General features: G+C 39.4%; 1 protein-coding gene across 3 annotated transcripts in view; it reads right to left on the minus strand.

Moving 5' to 3' along the window:
* Window positions 1–21,904, minus strand: part of SLC25A13 (solute carrier family 25 member 13) — a 204,686-nt gene that overhangs the window by 72,908 nt on the left and 109,874 nt on the right. For all 3 annotated transcript variants that reach the window (XM_012510470.2, XM_003252527.2, XM_004089563.2), the window contains 2 exons: window positions 16,272–16,411; window positions 555–701 (listed from right to left, as the gene is read on the minus strand). In XM_012510470.2, coding sequence (XP_012365924.2) covers window positions 555–701; window positions 16,272–16,411 — 287 coding nt within the window. The remainder of the gene's footprint in view (window positions 1–554; window positions 702–16,271; window positions 16,412–21,904) is intronic.

Raw genomic sequence — 21,904 nt, forward strand, 5'->3', positions numbered from 1 at the left:
AATGTTGCAGGACATCCCCAGGGCCCATGAGGGAAGGACAGCAGCTGACACCAGGAGGAGGGAGGCTCCATGAAACACAACTGCAGGGCTCTGCTGTCACATGTACCTCTGTGGCCTCGACACATACACGGTGAAAGGGAATCTAAGGTTTGGAGTTTCTGTTGTGCTAACTACTCTAACAAATGATATACATGTGCACTATTTTTTTTTTTTTTTTTGCCTTAGAGCATCTAAGATGATTAGCAAAAATCAGCACTTGATATACTTCAAAATCTAAAGCAAAATTAACATGAGATTGCAAATCTATTTTTCCTTTTATCTTTAAAATGTTAATATATTTCTTGAAGATATTCCATATTACCCAGACAACAAATTAACCTACCCACTAAAACTAGCCAAAACACACTCTTTGTTTGAATTTAGTAATGTATGTGATCACATTAAAATGTTAGTGTTTGCAACAGAAAAAAAATACTACATAACTTATAAAAATTGTTTTTATAATTCCTTATTTACTGAGCTAAACCACTTCATTAGGGCAAGTTACAACTTACAGCTACTAGACATTCTTCTACAAAAGGAGTCAAGACATGGGGGCGGATGGTGACCATGATGTCTCGGAAGTCGATGGCTGTGACTCTCCCAGTCCTAGCATTGTCCCGTTGCACAAAGGCTTGCTTTGCATGCTCCAATTGTATTTCCTACAAATAAAGAAGGTAAAATACTTAATTTATGCTTCTCATTTAATAATTACTACAAATGACAGTTCATTTTAAAATCAGACTGAAGAAAGAGAGTTTACATCTTTATCTAACAAGCCCTCATCTGCCTAATAGCACCACCAGGCTACTGTCTCCTTCCAAGAGCGAACTTTGCTCAGACCAATGAACATGTCTTGAGAAAGTGTACTCCACCTTACTCTGCTACCCAAAGAAACACAATTACTTCTGTGCTCTCTACAGTCCATGAACACAGAGAAAATGAAAACCGGAATGAAGTTTGGTAGGTTCAAAGATCTGGCCAAACCCAGCTTAGGTGATGCAGATGATCTAAGGAAAAACACTGCCAGGGACTTTAACTTCTCTCCAAAGAAAACAGAAAAATTCTTAACTGCAAACTGGTACACAAACACATGATGTAACAATAGATAGAAAAGAGTGGTGGTTCTTCTCTGCTATTTCTCCAACACAGGGTTTCTCAGCCTTGCCATTATTGGCATTATGGACAGGGTAAGTCTTTCTTATGGGAGGGCTGTCGTGTGTACCCCTATTCTCTTCCCACCAGATACAAGTAGCCCCTTCCCTCTAAGGTCATAACAATCAAAAATGTCTCTGCATAGAGCCATATGTCTTGATTAAGGACTACTGCTCCAAGTAGTTGGATGGTATGTGGATCAGGGGAGGTAAATCTGTCATGGTATCATTGCATATGTTTAATTAAAATGATCTAAAGACAGAAAGTCCAATCACAGAGCTCTGTTGCTATTCCTAGGGGATAAGTGTGTACACAAAAGAAAACAGACTCCCATCGAAACTCACTATGCACCATATGGGAGGAGCATTTCTCCTGCAGAGAGCATTATCTTCCTCGCAACACTCTGCCCATTTCCCAAATGAGCCCTTGCAGTGACAGCTAACTTCTATGCAATTAAAAAGTAACATCAGCCAGACACAGTAGCTCATGCCTGTAATCCCAACACGGGGAGGCTGAGGTGGATGGATCCTTGAGCCTAGGAGTTCCAGGCCAGCCTGGGCCACATGGCAAAACCCCATCTCTACAAAAAAAAAAAAAAAAAAAAAAAAATTAGCCAGGCATGGAAGTGCGTACCTGTAGTCCCAGCTACTTGGGAGACTGGGGTGAGAGGATCACCTGAGCCTGGGGAGGAGGAGGTTGCAGTGAGCTGAGATCATGCTGCCACACTCCAGCCTGAGTGACAGAGTGAAACCTTGTCTCAAAAAAAAAAAAAAAAAAAAGAAAAAAAGGAACAACAATAGGGCTCTCAAAAACTTCAAATTATTTGAATATAATAGAGTATTTTTAGATGATATTAAGGAATTAATTTTTAACTTTAGTGAGATAATGACATCATATTTATTCAAGTTACGTAAAAAATAATTGTCCTTATGAATTTGTGCAAACTAAAGTGTAAGGGAAATGACATGAGTCTGATACTGCTTTAAAGTACTTGATCTTCCTTTCCTTCCCCAGAAAGGCAGGGAGATGAAAGAAGAAATACAGCATTTGCAATAATGGAAGCCAAATAGCAGTTGCATGATGGGTCATTATAGTCTTCTACTTTTGCAGTTTGAAAATGCCTACATTTAAAAAATTTTAAGATAAGACATTTAATAGTAAGAATCAGAGTTCTTATCCTATTTAAAAGAATCTCCTCATTTGTAGCTATCTGCCAGTTTCGAACCAGCCTGTCTCAGCTGAAGCCCTCTTCTGGGATCCCAATCTTTCTGGAGCCTCCACCACTGGCTCCTTAAATGGGAAGCATCTGTTGGCCCTCTGGCCTCACACCTTCTCACTCTACTCTCCTAGACAGAGTGCTCTCTCTCTTAAGCCCTCAAGGATTTCTTAAAAGCTAAGGCTTAACTCCCATATTCAAGTCTCATTCCTTTCTGCTGGACCAGAATTTCCGTTTAGAGAATATATCCACGTGGGTATCGTGTAAAGGCTGTAGAATGACACATCGCTAACCCCGTATTGTTGATCCCCCAACCCAGTGCTCAAACCTGGTCTCTCTTCTATGTTCACAGCTTAATTATTAGGCATGCAGTTTTATTGGCCACCTAGCCCAGAAAGCTGTCATTCTAAATTGCTCAAGCTTCCTTTCTCCCAGAGTAAACCAGTTACCAAATTCTGTCCCTTAGGCCTTTGGAAGTTTGCCCAAATGCACCTTTTCCTTTTTGTTCCTGATGCTACTGGTTCAGGCTTTCCTCAGACCTCATCTGAATTATCACTGAGAGTCAGTGGTTCTGACTGTCAGTCTGGAGCTTGGGCTTGCAGTCTGGACCTCTGTGGTCTACCATGCACACATCAAAAGTTGCTTTTCAGAATTAAAGATGTGACTCCCTCTCCATCCATGGAAATCTCCAATGACCCTTCATCATACAGACCCATCTCTGAAGCAAGGCATACAAGCACCCAGAGGAACTACTCTTAGCCTCATCTCCTGTCACCCATGCCCACCCCTGCCCTACATACCTGGGCTTTTGCCCACTTCGCTCCTTCCACCTAGTGTAGACTGCTGCCCCTTTCTCCAGCTCCTGAAATCCTGCCACTTCCTTTAAGCTTAGCTCAAATGGTACCACTTAGGCAAATATAACCAGGCCTTATAACTGGAAATAACTGATGTTCCTTCCGGTGGTCCCCTGTCTGAATATCAATTATAAGACTTGTCTTATTTGATCTTACATCATAATCAGTTATTCACATTCCTGCCTTTACACCTACCTTACTAAGGAAAAGACAGTAAAACCTGCTGAAGTCCTGTAAGCATCTATTTACATTTATACATGCAGCTCAGCAGAATGCTTTAGATATATAGTAGGTGCTCAATAAATGACAGGATTCTCATCAGTGAAAAGTATTCTGTAAAACCAACTGAATGAATAAATCGTGAGCTACTGAACAAAGGGAGGTTCTCTATATGAGTGCTTCCAATTCAGGAAGAAGAAATCAACCGTTAAACACCCTGTAGTGAAAAATGACCACAGTACGTATTCAATTGAAAGTAAATGAACAGTCTCCTTTGAATTACCAGACCCACTGCTAAAGCTAACATGAGCCAAGATTACTCTCAACAATCGTAGAAGGTATGTTCAGCAATTTACCATTTTCCCTAGTTTATAACTCAACTTAGAGATCCTCAGTTATACCAAAAATGGCACCACTTTCTCTGGCAACCCCACCTCCTCAGAAAGCAGGAAGCCACAACGCTAAGACCAACCTGTCCAGAATTACAGATTGGGAATGGATGTCAAGGTGGGGGCTGGTGCTCACATAGCAGGACAGGGGACACACCTGTGATGAGGAAGTGTCACAACACATCCTGTGCCCATGCTTCCATGATTAAACATCTACGAGCGGGGATCCCTCAAGTTGGAGTAAGAAAGTTCTTTTAAGCCTGATGATGAACAACTTGAGAATACATTTCCAACAGCTCTTAAAGATTGGGGGCATTATAAGTTCCACACAGAACAAAATGCTAGATCTATGTAGTTCTCTAAATAGCAGGACAGAACGAAAACATGCAGTTAGGTGGCTCTCCAACTTTATGAAGACATGGGTTGCCTTCTGAAGATCATCTGTTTATGTCGTGACTGTTTCTCCTTCTGGGTGAAGAAATGAAACCATGACCTCAACCAATACGACAACCATGCAATAGCACTTGGCAAACATGTATTATGCAGCAGGCACTGCTATAAAGCATTTTACAGGAATTAATTCATGGAATGCTTACTGCAAGCCTATAAGGTAGGTACTATTATAAACTTCACTATAGCAGTTGAGCAAACTAAAGTCTCACTGACAGGAAGCAGTAAAGCTGGAATTCAAGCCTCAGCAGTTCTACTCCTCAGCCCCCTATCTACCCATGGTCCTAATACTTCACTTAACTGCATGGGGAACCTCAGACAAAGCTACTGTCAGGAATTTGATTAAAAGATAAATTTGACACTAAGAAATCTTAACAGCTGTGGAAAGATAAAAACTCAATTTGCATTTAATGCTCTAGATTTTACTGTTGCCTATTTTTGTGGAAAAATAATAAAATTCCCTAAAGTTTTCCATTAAGGCAAAGGGCTTCTGTACACCCAGAGCATCAGGATTGTTTTACCAATAGTAGCAGAGACCAAGGAGGAGAGAAACCAAATCTAAAAGGCCTTCTCCTGGCCTCACTCCCTTTTTGCTCTCTTTCCCATAGCCCCAAGAGACAAAGGAGGAAAAAATTAAATCAGGAGGCCAGTGGGAGCTAACACACAGGTTACTCCGTAAATATGAAAGAAATGTGTGGTCTTTGAAATAAATGACCAGGCTCACTACTCATGGCAGAATGACTTAAAATCGAAGCTCCTGATTTGCACCTCAAAAGCTATTTAATGAAAATCTAAATGTATACTATGGGCTGTCAGGAGACTGACAGCTCCTAGATCTGAACTCAGAAGGGATAAAACAGAGACAGAGAGCTTTTAGTATGCATGAAATATAGCATATACAAAATAATATTTATTTCTAAAATGAAGGGGATCAGAAGTAAATGAGTCATCTGTGCAGAGGAGGGGAGAACAATATGGGCAGTAATCATTACATTCATATATTTAGAAGTTAAAAAATTATTAGGCTGCCCCTCTATTTCTTTTGAAAAAATGGAGAGATGCTATAGGGGTCACAGTTTAGCACAGTACACAGAAGTCTTTAACCTATAGAACTATTCAGCAGTAAAATGGGCTACCTTGAAAAGTAGCAGGTTCCCTGACACCAGAAATACATGTTCAACCACAGGCTGAGGAACACATGTCAAGAATTTTACCTTATCTTTAATAGAGGGAGTTATGGAAGCCATACATTATGATGACAATATGAAATCTGGAACAGGCATGGGTAGAGCGCAAACAGAAGTCACGACACTGCTACCCAGGAGAGCTCAGGTGATTGCATCTTACAGCCTCAGATTTTCTTCTACAGAATAGGCACACCACCACCTAATGTGCAGGGTTGTAAAAACCAGAGGTCATGCATGACAGGCATTTAATAAACAGTGGCTTTGATTTTTGCCCAGGTGAAAGGTTTAAAAACCTCTAAAGTCTCTTGCAATATGAAACAGTGGTTCTGCTCAATCATTCTGAACTAGCTACAGGAACAGAAAAATGAACATCAGCCAGGATGGAGGATGACAACAGCTGAATGCTTCAACACTCACTATAGACCAGGGGCTATGCCAAGAACTTCAAAGACAGCATTTCACTTAAGCCTCACAATAATTCTGTGAAGTAATGATTATTATCTTCATTTTACAGAGGCACCTGAAGAGAGGTCAGGTAACTAGCCTAAAGTCACACAACTAAGAAGTGGAAGAGTTAAGATCCAAAGCAAGGGATGTCAGCTTTTAAAACTGAGATTATTAACTATTAACTTATGCTGCCTCAGGCAAAATCATAAGTAAGGGGGTCATAACTAGATTTGGACAGGTAATAGGAAAAGAGACTTTAAGAAAATTTTGATGATGATTTGAATATATAAATGAAGGAAGATATATCTCAAAAATCCACATTTTGAATGATGGGGAAGATACTCTACCACAAAGGAAAATACTTAAGGGGAAAGAGATGAGGTGGTTGACCATGATGAAAAACCTGGAATGAAATGAGTTTCAGTTATAAATAAAAAGTTAAGAGGTACACAAAAGAAAGTTGGAGGTACAGGTAGAAATACAGATCTGGGAAATTCAGATAACAGGATTTTAGAGAAAACATCACAAGGCGAACGTTTACTACGTTATTAAGTGCATGCTATGTCCCAGGGACTTTTGTGTTTTCCCTGCTTCATCTCTTTGAATCCTCTCCACAACCGAGGTGGTCCTACCATCACCTCTCTTCTGAAGATTGAAAAATGAGGTAAGAATGAGCCAAGGGTGACACGGGCAAGGATGAAACTGAATATGCATCCAGGCAGTCAGCTTCTGGAGCCATGATCTTAGCCTACACAGACTGTTCCTTTTAGAGGGGACCTACCAAAAACCAGAAGAAGTAAAAGATGATTGTAGAAATCGGTGAGATCATCCCACAGTGCATACAAAGAGCAGGAAGACAACAAAAATCAAACTGATACCTAAATAAGTGAGTAAAGAAAATAAGACAGAGGGCCTGAAACCTTGTAGCAAATCCAGAAAGCTGAGAAAATGAAGTGTCTCTCTAAAGAGAGCTCTTAACAGTACCAGGCAATGGGTGCTTACTAAATGCTGCTGCCGAAAACAGTTACCAACTGAAGACAAATGGCCCTTCCTATCACCTAAGGCCAGAAGGCCCAAGAGCAGGAGTTCTGCAGCTATCTCTAAGGCAGTTCCACTCAAGTACATGAAAGGAGGCCCAATTTCTCTTTAATATGTGCCAGTGAACTATTTTCTGTTCCCTCTATTCTGGTGCATGATGATTAATGGAACAGGCTTTTATTGCAGCAGTTTCCAACTACTTCAACACACCCATTCAGACTGCTGTAGAAAAAAAAATCAAACTCTTCAAAATTGCTAGTTGTACAGAATAAACATATATAGGGGTTACACTACTTTAGGTCTAACATTCGTGCTTCTAATAGTTCCAGGCCTGTAATTTCCTTAATAATCTCCAATTTTCAGGTAGGTATATTTTGAATATAAAATATTCTCTCCATCTCTATTCAGACATGCAAGTTTGTGCTTTAGCCTGAGAATAATTTATCAGGAACAACAACAACAACAACAACAACAAAAACCCCAAAAAACCCAGCCCCTCAAAACAAGCAGGAGATCCAGGTGATTTATATTATAAAGCCAAAAACGCCAAAAAATATATATATGTATTTTCTGAACCCAGGTTAATTTGCATTTTTGTGTTTTGAAATTTTAACAAAATCTAAAATATTAATAAAAGCAAAGAGTTAATAAGGAAATGATTCAAAATAATTCCTTTTTAGACATGGTGATAGAAGAATTCTGGGCAAAATGCAGCTAATTGTTTATCGAAACAGGAAACAAAAATGTATAAAGACGATTTGCCTAAAAAATACCATATCACATTTAGCCCAAACAATTTCTATATTACATCACATAACAGTACCTGCATACTAGTTTGCATATAAATATCCACTTTATTTTCATAATCTATGCTAATTTGAAGAAAAACATTCTAATTAAAATGAAGATTCACATATTTTTTAACAAAGTGAAAATGAAACATAGCAATAAAATAGGTAGAGAGATAAGTAGTTACCATTCTTAATTTTGTTCTATGTGCACCTACCCCCACCCCCCATTTGGCCATGCAGTCAGTTTCAGAGTTCAGGGTGAAATTCCATCCCCAATTCACTGGGTGAGGCCTTTAATTAAAAGGGTCTTTGGAAGCAGTGTCACATGTGGCTCAGCATGCACTGCAACACCTTGGTAGAAACGAAATACAGAGCTTTTCCATCTCAATTTCCTTGCTCTTCTGATTTAATGTTAAACTTCACAGTGGGTAACAGCTGGGGAGATGCTGTATAGAGTGCTCATTTTTACCAGGAGGCTACTGTAAAAACCCTGCACAACAGGCTGCTCAACAAAACAGCAAGCTAACACCACAGATACAACAGCAGGATGAATCCTGATTTCCTTTGCCCAGAGAGTAGAAAGTGTGTGCTGTGGCTGGAACGTGTCCTGCATCTTACTGTCCAAGTGATCACATCTCTAGTTACTCATCACCAAACTAGCAATGGCTTCCATTTGGACACAAAACAGAAACTCATCTAGTGGAAGAGTTGAAGGCAAACAACACTAATGTGCTCTACTCACTAGTTCATTTGAGAACACCAAATGATGCTGTGTTTATGAAACAATACCAAAGCTACATCACAGACCCCACCAGATACAACTTAGAATCAACATAAAAGGCATTCACATAGTGAAAATGAAAATACAACTGGGTTCTTGGGCCACTAAAAATTTATGGTCGGGCTGGACACGGTGGCTCATGCCTGTAATCTCAGCACTTTGGGAGGGTGAAGTGAGTGGATTGCTTGAGGTCAGGAGTTCAAGACCAGCCTGACCAACATGGTGAAACCCCGTCTCTACTAAAAATACAAAAAATTAGCTGGGCATGGGGGTGGGCAGCCTGTAATCCCAGCTACTCCAGAGGCTGAGGCAGGAGAATCACTTGAACCTGGGAGGTGGAGGTTGCAGTGAGCCAAGAGCACGCCATTGCACTCCGGCATGGGTGACAAGAGTGAGACTCTGTCTCAAAAAAAAAAAAAAAAAAAAAAAATTCATGGTCTAGATACTTCCACTAATACAGACAAGACAAGTTGGGGGACAAAAGGGAGGGGCAAATGGCTCAGATTACTGAAACCTAAACCTAAGCAAGGACCTTCTCAATTGTCCACTCATCTGTAAAGAATTATGGCTTCAGCCAGTTCTACTACAAGGGATTATTTTTTATGAACACATGAAATCGTTTATTAATTCTAAAGCTAGAAATTTGGGGTTGCCATGGTTGAAGGTATGTTTTGTTTGGTGGTGGTTGGGCGGGGGTAGTAGCAATTTTGTTTTTAACACCTATAGCCTCTTGTGTTGAAATTGTTGCCTTACACCAGGATGCTACGACAAATAGAGTAGCAAACCGTAACTGATGGTGAGTATAAAGCCAAGACCACAGCTGACCAGCAGCAGTGAATCTCTGGCTTGTAGAGGGACATGTGGCAACTACCAACACCTGGGAGCAGCAGACTTCTAGGGTCCTACTCTCTAGGGCTCAGGATCTAAATAACCAAAATGTTCATGTTACACAGAAAAGAAGTGGGCTGACCTCTACACTGTGCTGACCAAGAAGCCAAAATAATGGTCAATCTGCTTTCTTAAAAAGAACCAAAATTGTTCAGTTGCATTACTAGCATGGGTATGTTTGGCATCCAACCAAGTTATCACGGGACTCATGATCTGAGGACAAGGATCCTTACTAATATGAATGAGCAGTCTGGGATGCCAGACACAGCTTTGATCCCCAGATTCTATTCCTAGTTCCATTTACTACAATTCATGTCTTTGGGTTTCATCATCCTCTTCTGACAAAATGAGGACCAGAGTAAAACTATGATAAAATACTCACGCCCTTGTGATTAGAGCTCTCTGTTGGGTCAGGTAACCTCATTCTTAAACTCTATTTGATGAGAAGATATTAGATAGGATTTTTAGCCTCATTCCCTCTCAGGTCAGCTATCCTGTCTCTTGGCTAGCCAATGGAATCCACAACCTCAAAATCAGACCTCTCCACCAATTCAGAGCATTGCAAATTTCTGGATGATGCTTTTAGAGCAATAGGTGGATGACCCCTGGAAACAGAAGAAATTTCCTGGGTACATAAAGTGCAGAACAAAATTCCTTCAAAAAGCCCAAGTATACATGGGCCATAGGTAGGGCTCCTACAGTAGATCATCTCAACACCAAAGAATTGAAAAGAGGCAGCAGAGCCAATACACCAACACACATGAACAGCTCTTACATATAAAGCACTACTCTGTAGCCCCTCCTTAAAATCTCCTCTTCTTGTGCTCCCTATTTCAATGAAACACCACCATCCTCCCACTAGCCCAAGTCTAAAACCCAGGAGTCAACCTTGAGTTCTGCAAATCCTTGACTGTCCCTGTCCCATTAAATCATGAAGCTTTGTCTGGCCTATCCCTGTAAGTTCTCTTGACTCCATTTACTCTGGCCCATCACTGTTACCATCCAACTGAGACCACAGTTGTTTGACTCTTGGCTTAAAAAGTAACCAACTGGTCTCCCTGTCCTTGGTCATGTCCCTCTCCATTAGATTTACCACACAATAGTAGAGTGATCCTTCTGAAGCACAAATCTTATGAGGTTTGCCTCGACAGACTTCCCATTAGTCTTAGGATAAAGAGCCGTTTACCTTTACACATTCAGGGTTGCCTAGTCCCGACCAAAGTTTGCCAAAATATGGTTCCTGAACCATCCAGAGCATCGCAATTCAGGATGCTTACTGGAAAGGCAGCTTCTTAGGCCCTATTCAGAACTACTAAATTTGAGTCTTGGGAGGGGAGGTGGATGGAGAGGCCTGGGACTCTGCATTTTTAAATAAGCACCTTGGGGAAAAAAAACTGCCGGAGACTTAGAAAAATTAATTTCAACTTCAAATCCACCTGTCTAATCTTGAACAAATCCAGAAAACTTCTTTAGGCTTCTGTTCACTCAGCTTACACAGGGAAACACCACCAACTGCCTTACTTAGCTTAACACCTAAGGTGACTGTAAGGACAAATATTAATACAAGAACTTTCTTAGCTAGAAAATGCTATATGAGAGGTAGCTAATAACAATCTTGTTCTAGTGAACAGAAATATTAAATTTTGTAGTAATCCTAGACTTTTTTATCCTGAGATTGGAACCAGTGGAAACTCCTATGTGTAGACTGTTTTCAAATTAAAATAATTACATGTAAAATAGATAGCCAAGATTATAAAACAGTATCAAACAAAAAAAACCTGGAAATGACAGTACAATGCACCCCTAAGAACTTGTTGATGATCGCATCTGGCAATTAATGGGTAGGGGTCAGGAATGCTAGATGTTTAGCAATGCATGACTGGGTACTGCCATTCAGATGCATGGTAACTTCTAGGAACAGAAAATAGCTATCTATAGCCTTAGACCTGGAGAAAGTGCAATAGAGTGGGAACAGCATCGTATTCTTGAATTTGTCACACACCTGTCATCTGACTGCAGAAGCTAAGCTCTAGAACAGCTGCTCTTTACCACACTTTTGGGATACTTCTTTGGAAACATAATGAAAGCTATGGGCCATTTCCCTGGAAAATTACTGGTAAATGCAAAATTTTACCATAGAGTACGTTTATTATTTTGCATATGTGATAATGATAATCACCTTTTAGGGTACTGGGAGGATGCTATTATCAGAAACAATATTTAAAAGCACTTTGTAAATTATAAACATTATACAGATATTAGTTATTGTAACTTTTTTGAAAGTGACTCAGTACTGACTACACAATAATTTGGCATAAAAGTTTTAGAAACCTTTCATTCTGTGCCCCCAAGTGCCTATGACATTCACCCAATAAAAAAATTGGCAAAGCAGTCTGGGCACGGTGGCTCATGCCTGTTATCCCAGCACTTTGAGAGGCCAAGGCGGGTGGATCACTTGAGCCCTGGCATTCAAAGTCGTAGTGAGCACTAATGCACCACTGCACTCTAGCCTGGGTAACAGAGTGAGACCCTGTCTCAAAAAAAAAAAAAAGAAAAGAAAAGAAAAAGGAAAAAAAAAGTTGGCAAAGGATCTGAATACCTGCCATTAGGGTTTACGCCACAAACCTTTAAGGGTTTCTGCTACAAAACAACAAACTCATAGGGCAAACATTTTATACTTACTTGTAGTTGCTCCTTTTGCACTGTCAGGTGGATATACCCAGATACAACTCCTAGATTTTCACATTATGAGTGTCTCAAGAGTTATAGTCTCTGCACCTTTCAAACCTTTGCACAAATCCTCTTGACAAACCCAACATGCTCAGCAAATATTTGCTGAATTGGATGGTTTGCCCGATATGAGTAATCATCACAACACACAAAAAAAACCGAGTTTTAGGTTAATACTATGTATTTATTTATTTATTTGAGACGGAGTCTTGCTCTGTCACTCAGGCTGGAATGCAGCGGCCTGATCTTGGCTCACTGCAACCTCTGCCTCCTGGGTTCAGCGATTCTCCCACCTCAGCCTCCCAAGTAGCTGGGATTACAGGCGCACGCCACTAGGCCCAGCTAATTTTTTTGTATTTTTGGTAGAGATGGGGGTTTCACCATGTTGGCCAGGATGGTCTCGAACTCCTGACCTCGTGATCCACCCGCCTCGGCCTCCCAAAGTGCTGGGATTACAGGCGTAAGCCTCCGCGCAAAGCCCGTTACTACTATTTATCAACTGCAGTTCCATCAGGTTAGAATAGAAAAATTTCTCCAAAATATTTTCTAAAATACAAAGAATATTAAAATCTATTTTAAAACTAGCGGCTATAAAATTAGAGCTTTGCTCTAGGAGCTGGGAGTAGACATATGTGGAGAGGTTTATAGAATATTTTAAAATACACATACTTACCCACATATAAAACTGTATTCACATTCACACATACCATCATTCATGAAGTTACATGGAGATGAAGTTAACTGGGCATTAAAAAATAGCAGCAACAGATGTAACAGTATAAATAATGGGGTAAGAGAAATGTGACCCCACTCCCTGCTGAAATCCTTCCATTCCAATGAGGAAGAAGACTACAGGAAGGAGGCTTTGTATCCCTGCCTCTTGCTTCAATGTTACTAGATGCAAAGTTCAAATCAGTCAAGTTTAGCTCAAATAATATTAAATTGATTTACCACTTGCAAAGTACAAATCAGTCAAGTTTAGCTCAAATAATATCAAACGGATTCACCACTTTATGACTTTTACAACCAAAGCACAGAAAAGGACATAGCAACTCACCATGTAAGCAATGCCCAGGACTGCCAGCACCTTAGTGGGTGGGGACCTGTCCAGACTCTACACAGATAAACACATGACCCAAGTAAGATCCTCACAGCCACATGGTGGTTTCTAAGAAGCTCACACTTGCTTACATATAGTAAAACATTTATTAAATGACAAAAAAAAAAAAAAGGAGCTGCAGAGAACTGCACTGCCCCACCAATCACACACATGTATACACATACATAAGCACAGGTAATGTGCTGGCCGGAACCAACCTGAGCTACCTTCTAGGGACCCTCAGTGGAATAGAGGAGTGCTGTCTCTACATGCCATACAAGTTCCCTGAAATCACAAGCACTTTTTGGCTGTCCCTACAGCTGCTCCCCTTCCTCATCATGTGACAGGTAGCAGCATGCATGGTGGCAGCTCGTTCATATTTCAAGCAACCAAGCATCTGCCTTCACAGCTTTGGCATCAGCCAGGGAGCTGGTGCCTATTTCTGAGTCCTGCCCTAGAGCAGAAAGGCGGATGCCTGCCTGACAAAGTAAGAGCCTGAAACACAGCAGATTAAATTCTCTAATATCTTTAAGAAGTTACCTGCATACAGAAAGAGCCCAAAGGAAGCAAACAAAGTATCTGAAGTAGAGGTCTGAAGCTCTACCTGCATTCAGAAAAGAGTTCAAATGAAGGAAACAAAACATATGAAATGGAAGGAAGGAAGGAACCCAATGGTAGACATTAAAACTGGCATTCAGGTAAAGCCTATCATGGTCCATCTATTAATTCCTGTAAGTCCGGATCTGGAGTAGGACACAAAAGCAAGGCCCTGACTGAGATCATTAACCACTATAACCATTGTAATCTAGTAAAAGTTCAGTACTTCTATTCTGGCTACAGAGACAAAATCATCCCACGCAGGACACTGTGGGATGTTTCCATTTACCGTTATAGAATGAAGTCAAGTTTAAGTGAACACCTTACAAATTGTTTGGAAACATAACCATAATCCCCGAGTTATTTAATCCTGGACTCTGGCTTTCCCATATCTGGAGGAAGGCCTAGAGGCTGCTGCGAGCAGTTGAAAATCTACTCAATTCAGTATAATTGACACTCGCTTAGAGGAGGAAAGACGATCATCCTCACTACTGCTAACATCCCATTAAGACTAAAAGTTAATTAGGCTGTGTTCCATAAAGTCAATTTGAGGCATTTGTCTCAATAACATTATTGTAATTATTCCTCATCAAAATGAATACCACCTCCTACAGCACAACAACGTCCTGTGGAAACAGCAGCAAAAATCCGGCAACTCACATTACATTCTCCATCTGAGTTATGTAAGTAGGTTTATGTTTACAGAGAACTGAAAACAGGGATTCACAGACATTAACGCTTTGTTTTTAAAAAATACAAAGGCAGGTTTAGGGCATCTTGTTTTATGTTTCCAAAGGCCTGGAAAATACAAGCAAACTAGACAGCAGGACAAATTATATGAATCATAGTTAATACCATTAAAAGTGAAAAAGAGAAGCACCTATTGAAGTTAACCTATCACAAATGCTAGTTGCTAAGAATGGACACCACAAAATCTTTACCAAGTGAGCACCACAACCCATGCACCCTCCACCTCCGCCCAGAACAAGATTCCAACCACTCCCCAGAGGGCTCTGGCAAGGTCTGGAACACACGAAAAAGCCAGGGGCACCAGGATACTCACTAAGGACATTTCTAGTAACAAAGAATTGAAAATTTTCCTCAAGATCCAAAATGTAAACATACCAAATGAGTCCCCTTACATGAGTCTTTTTAAACATATGTAATAAAGTATAAATAAAATGTAACTGTTAGAAACAAAGCAAATGCATAAACATCTATATAGCCTATAGATATTGACCTCGAGTGACTAAATGATAATGTTGTATTTAAAGTATTTTTAAATAATGCTGCTGAAGGAAAACTAAGTTATAATCGTATTTTGTGAATACTCTTCTCCTTGCATCATCAGTGGCCCAATGATATGATCATATGGGTGGGGGAAGGGGGTCACGAGAGCAGCAGGGCAGCAGGGACTAGGTTAGGGAAAGTGCACCCCAGAAATGTAGACAACTGCTACAGCGGTTAACCCACAGAAGAAAGTGCACAAGTGCCCTTAGCACACTGGTTCTCCATTAGGGCCACCCAAGAAGCTTTAAATAGCCCCCAAATACCCAGGCTTCCCCCTCGCCTGCATTAAATCTAATCTCTAGAGGTGGGACTGAGGCAACATTAGTTTTTAAAGCTTCCAGGTGATTCCAATATGTAGCCAAGTTTGAAACTAGTGTCTTATCTATAAAAGGTGTCAGATGAAATGATTCTGAAGCTGAAGACAAATCTGTCCATTTCCAGGGGAAAACAAAATATTGGTAAGTAGTAACATAGCGAGTCACAAGCCAAAATTTTAAGTTGTAATTTTTCCCCTCCTGACCTAAGTGACCTTGAGGAAATCACTTGATTTCCCGGGGCCTCAATGTGTATTGCTTCTAAACATGAAGGAGTTCTACATAAATCTGTGGAAATCCCATTAAATTCTATGATTTCAACATATTGATAAAGAAATACTTCTCAATGGGACAGTTTTGCCAGGCTGGAAAGTATGTAGTAAGTAAATCACAGTTCAAGACTCCAATCAGGACTTTTACACACAATTTGATTCCAGGTTTACTTATTTACACTTTTAACTTTTTTTTTTTTTGAGACGGAGTCTCTCTCTGTTGCCCAGGCTGGAGTGCAGTGGCACAATCTCAGCTCACTGCAAGCTCCACCTCCTGAGTTCACACCATTCTCCTGCCTCAGCCTCCCAAGTAGCTGGGACCACAGGCGCCTGCCACCACGCCCGGCTAATTTTTTGTATTTTTAGTAGAGACGGGGTTTCACCATGTTGGCCAGGATGGTCTCGATCTCCTGACCTCGTGATCCGCCCACCTTGGCCTCCCAAAGTGCTGGGATTACAGGCGTGAGGCACCACACCCGGCCATACCCTTTTAACTTTTTAAGAGCTACACCCACCAATAAAAACTGAGTAAATTCCGCATATGTCAGATGTCTTTTTCTTTCTTTTCCAAAATGTAGTTGCACAAATTCTGAATCCCAGTTAAATGGAATATGTTGATGAATTGTGGTCTGTCCAAAAACTTGCTTAACATCCTCTGAAAAGAGAAAAGACAGGTTGATTAAAACAAAGTAAATGAGGTTCTTTCTGATAAAATCTGTTATTGAATGGATATCGCTTTCTCTTATTAAAAAAAGTAATTCAATTTTAAACAGACACACAGATTACAAACTATGGCAGAAATAAAAGAATCCTCAAGGAATCAGTTAAGAAATCAAGGTCAAGAATCCCACCAAATAAAATAAATTGGGGGGAAAAATCAAGAAGTCACACACACACACAACCTAAAGGCTGTAGGAAACCCAAGTAGAAAGCTAAAACTATTATCATCTCATTTGTTTTTGTTTCAACAAATAATGATTATTTTCTAGGTACAGAGGACAGAATTCAATCTTAGTGGCAGGAAACACATACATACATACACGCACACACGATACAAGCATTACATATAGCCTTTAACAAGTTATTTAAAAGTTTTTGGAAGATTTAGAAATCCATTAGGAAAAAATTTGACACACATATTTAACACCCCTCAGGCTGTTTCTGTGCTTGAAAAAGTCCAACACTTTATCGAGCTGCATGTGAAGACAAAGAAAATGGGGAGAAAAGCCAGCAGCAGCCCAAGTCTTTGATTTTCTACTGCACTCTTTTGGCTTGACCCAAGAGTTCTCAGATTGTTCAAATAATCCCATTTAAGATGGGCCACTGAATATGCTGGTCCTGGCTTAGGATCTCTTTTTAGCCTCTACAGAAAAACTGTAAGAGGACTGACAGAGAAAAAACAAACAAACAAACAAACAAAAACATGAAAACCTTACTTTTCTAAAGCTTCATATTTTTATTTTTAGCCTCCTCCTCTTGATAAAAGTATGTTTGGAGAGTGCAGGAAATACAAATTATTAGCATATTAATAATTTTTCCTGGCTTTCACATCTTTAAATATATCTACCAAACCTGCTCATTTTTATGAGCAAACTGTACTTGATACCTTTTTTCTCTTTTGCTTCTATTTAAAACAAAAAAAGAAGAAGAAAGTTATTTAGTCCTCTGAAAAGTGCCAAAACCTTTGGCATATGTGTCTATGGTTTCCCCCCAAATTTCCTGTTCCCACCCCCATTATACCCACAGTTTTTATTCCATGTTTTTAAAGTTTCCAGAAATTTTTAAAGTCTTGTCATGAAGAAATAGTAGTGCCACCATTAGCATAAGGTTAGGTGTGTATTTGCACAGAGAAGGCAGTAAAAATCAGGATTATGCTGGGCATAAATTTTATAAAATTTTATAAAAGGTGGCAGAAATCCTCAGACTGGCCCTGATGAGGACAATAAAAGTTTTAAAGTATAAGTACTGAATTTATTCTGTCTTCTTTACTTTTAGGGAAAAAAGAGATAAGATGTAAGGAAAATGAAGTGAATCCAGAATTAGCACTTAAAGGAAAAATAAACAAACAAAAAAGATTCTCAGCGAGTCTGACCAGGGGTCAATAAAAGGAATTAAGTAGAAGAAGATTTCTGAGAAGAAATCACCAAACTGAAATTCAAATGACTTGGATTCAAATTCTACTAACAGCAGCTAAAATTTCTTGGGCGCTCACCATGTGCCAGGTATTGTTCTAATGGCTGTAAGTCCCTTAATATCTTAAAACATGAGTTTCTTCAGTGCAAAACATGTTAACCAAGATAATCTGTGACTCCTTTCCAGGTGTAAGCATCTGTATCTCTGTAGGAAGCAGGCCCAATAAAGTTTTAATAAAGGCTCCCATAACCTTCTAATCTAGATGAATAAATTATCTAATGAAAATAATGTTCAAATGATAAAGATGTGACCGAAAGAAAAAAAAATTCACACTATAAATACAATTTTACACTAGGATAAAATTTTAGAGAAATAATATGCAAGAAAAAATGGTTTTCTGGTTTATCCTCAGTTAACTTAAAGATTCCTTTCTGCCAAGCATTCCAGTGAAATAAAGTTTTAACGTAACAATCATAGGATAATTGTCAAAAATAAGATTTTTCCCCTTCTTGATCTCTCCTGCAATCTCTGTTTCCCATAGAAAGTAACAGAAGGTATTTACTAAATAGTTGGTATATAAAGCTAAAGCACTTACTATCCATTTTTATATTTATATGGTCTAAAATTATAAATATACATGAAAGTAGGTTTTTCTAAAATTAGTGAATGCATGTAAAATGTGTCTCACCATAAACAACAATCTTATTTATCTATGATTAAAGTAACTACCATTTACTGCTTACTAGAGCTCACATTTGAATCTGAAACTCTAAACGCTATAGTTTTTTGGACTATACCATAGACTGCATGTGTGTCTCTATGAAATGCCTGGCTGATGTACTGAAATCTGCTCTGCAGGATAGAGCTATACATTATCCCTAAGATATCTCTCAGGTCTAAAATCTGACAATCCTATAGGCCTGTACTACCAATAATGATTTGAAAAAAGATCTCTCTATAAATCTTCTAGAGTATACTACACTAGATGTATATAAAAGATATCTATATGATGTAATATAAATCATTATATAGTATGCATATGTATGCACATATTAATGTGTTTATGCATATTTATTGCACATCTTTTATTTCCTAATTGATTATTAGCCCCTTCACAGCAAAGACCCCATTCTTCACATCTGATTCTACCACTATGGCTGGCACAGTGGTAGGCAGAGAGCAACTACTCACTAAGCAGTTGCTGAATTTAAATGAGCCAGGAAAGGTTTACAATAGATAATGCAACAGGTTAAGGACAGCGGTATTAACACTTTGGGGCGCTACAGTTTCCGTTGCTGAGAAACTATTCAACAGTCATTTCTCACCACTTCAGTGCACTGCATACAAATCATCAGTCAACATCGTTTATCAAAATCCCCAGGCTCAGTCCTAAACTGATTTAAACATGTTGAGGGGCTGAAAAAACTGCATTTTAGCCAGCACTCTAGGTTTTCCTGATGCAAGGGTCCAGGACCTCATTCTGAAAGCATTATCTAGGAGTATGGAAGGGTTAGATTCACTCCTAATTTTTAACTTCTTATTGAAATGGATAAAAATTTAAAAGGAAGGAGGTAGAGAAGACTCTCCAGACCAAGCAGTGTAATGCAGAAATGTGTAAACACAGATCATGTGTAGACCTAGGTCATCCAGGGCTCCCATGCTGCACAACTCCAGTGGATGGCACTCACTTCATGGTCCATGTGACTGGTGCCTCCTGGAGTTGGGCAGTGTATCAACCACATGACCCTGAGGATGTAGGCCCATTATTAGCTTTGTGGTTGTTCCAATATGCTGGCTATTGTAGGAATGTCAGGGCTTAGCTAGCTAGCTATCAACCTTCTAAGTAGCACAGCTTGGGAGCACTGTACTAGGTCCTGTGGGAAGAGGAAGGGTAGTAAAAGGTAAGAGGCTATATCCAAGTCTAATAAATAAGAAATAATTCAACAGCAGATTCAAACAGTACACTGTATCAGCACTAAACCACAGGGTGGCCTCATGGTAAGGAAATGGAGATTTAAGGAGAGAAGAGAGAAGAGCTTATTGGAGCAGATAAACCATGATTTGGGCCCTGAAAGGTGTCAAGGATTTACACCTTGAGGGACCTTTGAGGGAGCTTATCAGTGGAGATCAACAGCATGAAGAAAGGTTCATTTCTTTTGAAGTGAATCAAAGGTCCAGTTACAGTGCTTTGAACCAAAGCCACCTGGGATCACTGAGACATGATAGATCCTGCTCCAGGTAGCCACAGACATTGGCATCACCTGCCAGTAGCAAACATTATTTTAAAGCCCCCAGGGCATGATGCTATGTTTATGGTGGAGAAAAGTTTGCTATCGAAAGAACAGCTGGCCATGGGACTCTGCAGGGAAAAAAAGGCCTGAAGTTGTTTACCACTAGGCATAATTTCTACAAAATTTACTTTTTACTCTCTTGACCTACCTAGCAGGATTATGTACTCAAATATCATACGACTGCCAAGCCATTCTAATTGGAGGAGCCAAATGATATGCAAAAGATTAAAGGAAACCTACCAATATTTCTATTCATCTCACGACTAATAAAGTCTTTTAAAACAAAATATTAAATCTTGTTCCTCTGGAAAACTCACACATTTTCTCCAAAAATATTTTATAGACTCATTAGTTTCTGAATATTTCATTCTGCTCTATGAATCATCCTGGGGCATTCATTTTCTGAAATGTTTGGTCTCTACGTTTTCCTGCAGACTCATGATAGAAACATCTATAAACTCAATAATCACTATGGGTTCCTTGCATTTCTCCCTCACTCTGGGAGACATTATAATACCACGTCAGGTTAATATTCTTTTCTCCTTTTAGGAGGCACAAATAGCTTTCTCACTTAACATTTGATTGTTTAAGGTTCCTCTATGTCTTGTAAGGCTCTGAGAGGTAAGAGGAACAAGTTCCGCTCTCATTTTATAGCTTAAAAATCAGAAATGAAAATCCAAAGCGATTTTCAAGCCCAGTTCTACTCTATACTCTGGCTCCCACGTGGGCAATTCCATGAGCTTTACTATGAAAGACTCCAGGAGTCAAACTTAGAGTTGCCCTCTCACCAAACCCTTACCATTCCAAACCTAACTTGCAGTCCTGGAGAGGAAAGAAGAAACCCAAAATATTTTAGCCTTTTTGGTTGCTTACTTGGTTCAGAGTAACTCGTAACTCAGTCGTGGAAGACTTTCAGATAAGAACCACCCGCTAGATCTATCTCAAACGTAAAAATAATTAGAATTAGGTCTCTTCTGGTCTAAAATACAAGCCTTAAACTCTTTTCCCCATGTTGAGGTCATATAAGCAAAGAAACAAAACTAATTAGCATTAAAATGTGCATGTAGCACTAGTATATATTTTGGATATATAAAGTCATATTTTTGTTAGTTCAGCCACTCCTCCTAAAAGTAAAGCCAAATTAGAATGCTTATTTTTTAAAGTAAAGTATAATTGCTGTTATTTCAGTCTGTGCCAAACAAGCTATGTTTGGAAGGCCTGTAGTTCCCATAATATCACCAAATAATAGTGATATTATTTAAAGTAAGACCTCACCAAATAAGCTCAAGGATCCTTTTATTTGTGGAACTTTGCTTTCACCACACAAGTTTCCATCTTAAAAGTCTGCTGCATTTGTTTATATCATGAGAAGACAATTACAAAGTGGCAGTTGTTTCCTTCCTAAAGATAACCTCAAAAAGTCAACCTATTTCTACATGGTATGGTTATAGTGAAAAGAGTTGAGACCTTTAAAAGTTGGGTCACAGATGGCATTATCTTATATACAGAAAAGTCCTAAGAAGTCACTAAAAAATTATTAGAACTAATAAATAAGTCTAGCAAGGTTGGAAGACAGAAAAATCAACATACAAATATCAACTGTATTGCTATATATTTGAAATAAGCAATCCAAAAATGAAATTTAAAAAACAACTCAGTCAGGTGCAGTGGCCCACGCCTATAATCCCAGCATTTGGGAGGCCCAGGCAGGCGGATCATTTGAG

The sequence above is a fragment of the Nomascus leucogenys genome, chromosome 11 (assembly GCF_006542625.1).
Source record: "Nomascus leucogenys isolate Asia chromosome 11, Asia_NLE_v1, whole genome shotgun sequence".
NCBI lineage: Eukaryota > Metazoa > Chordata > Mammalia > Primates > Hylobatidae > Nomascus > Nomascus leucogenys.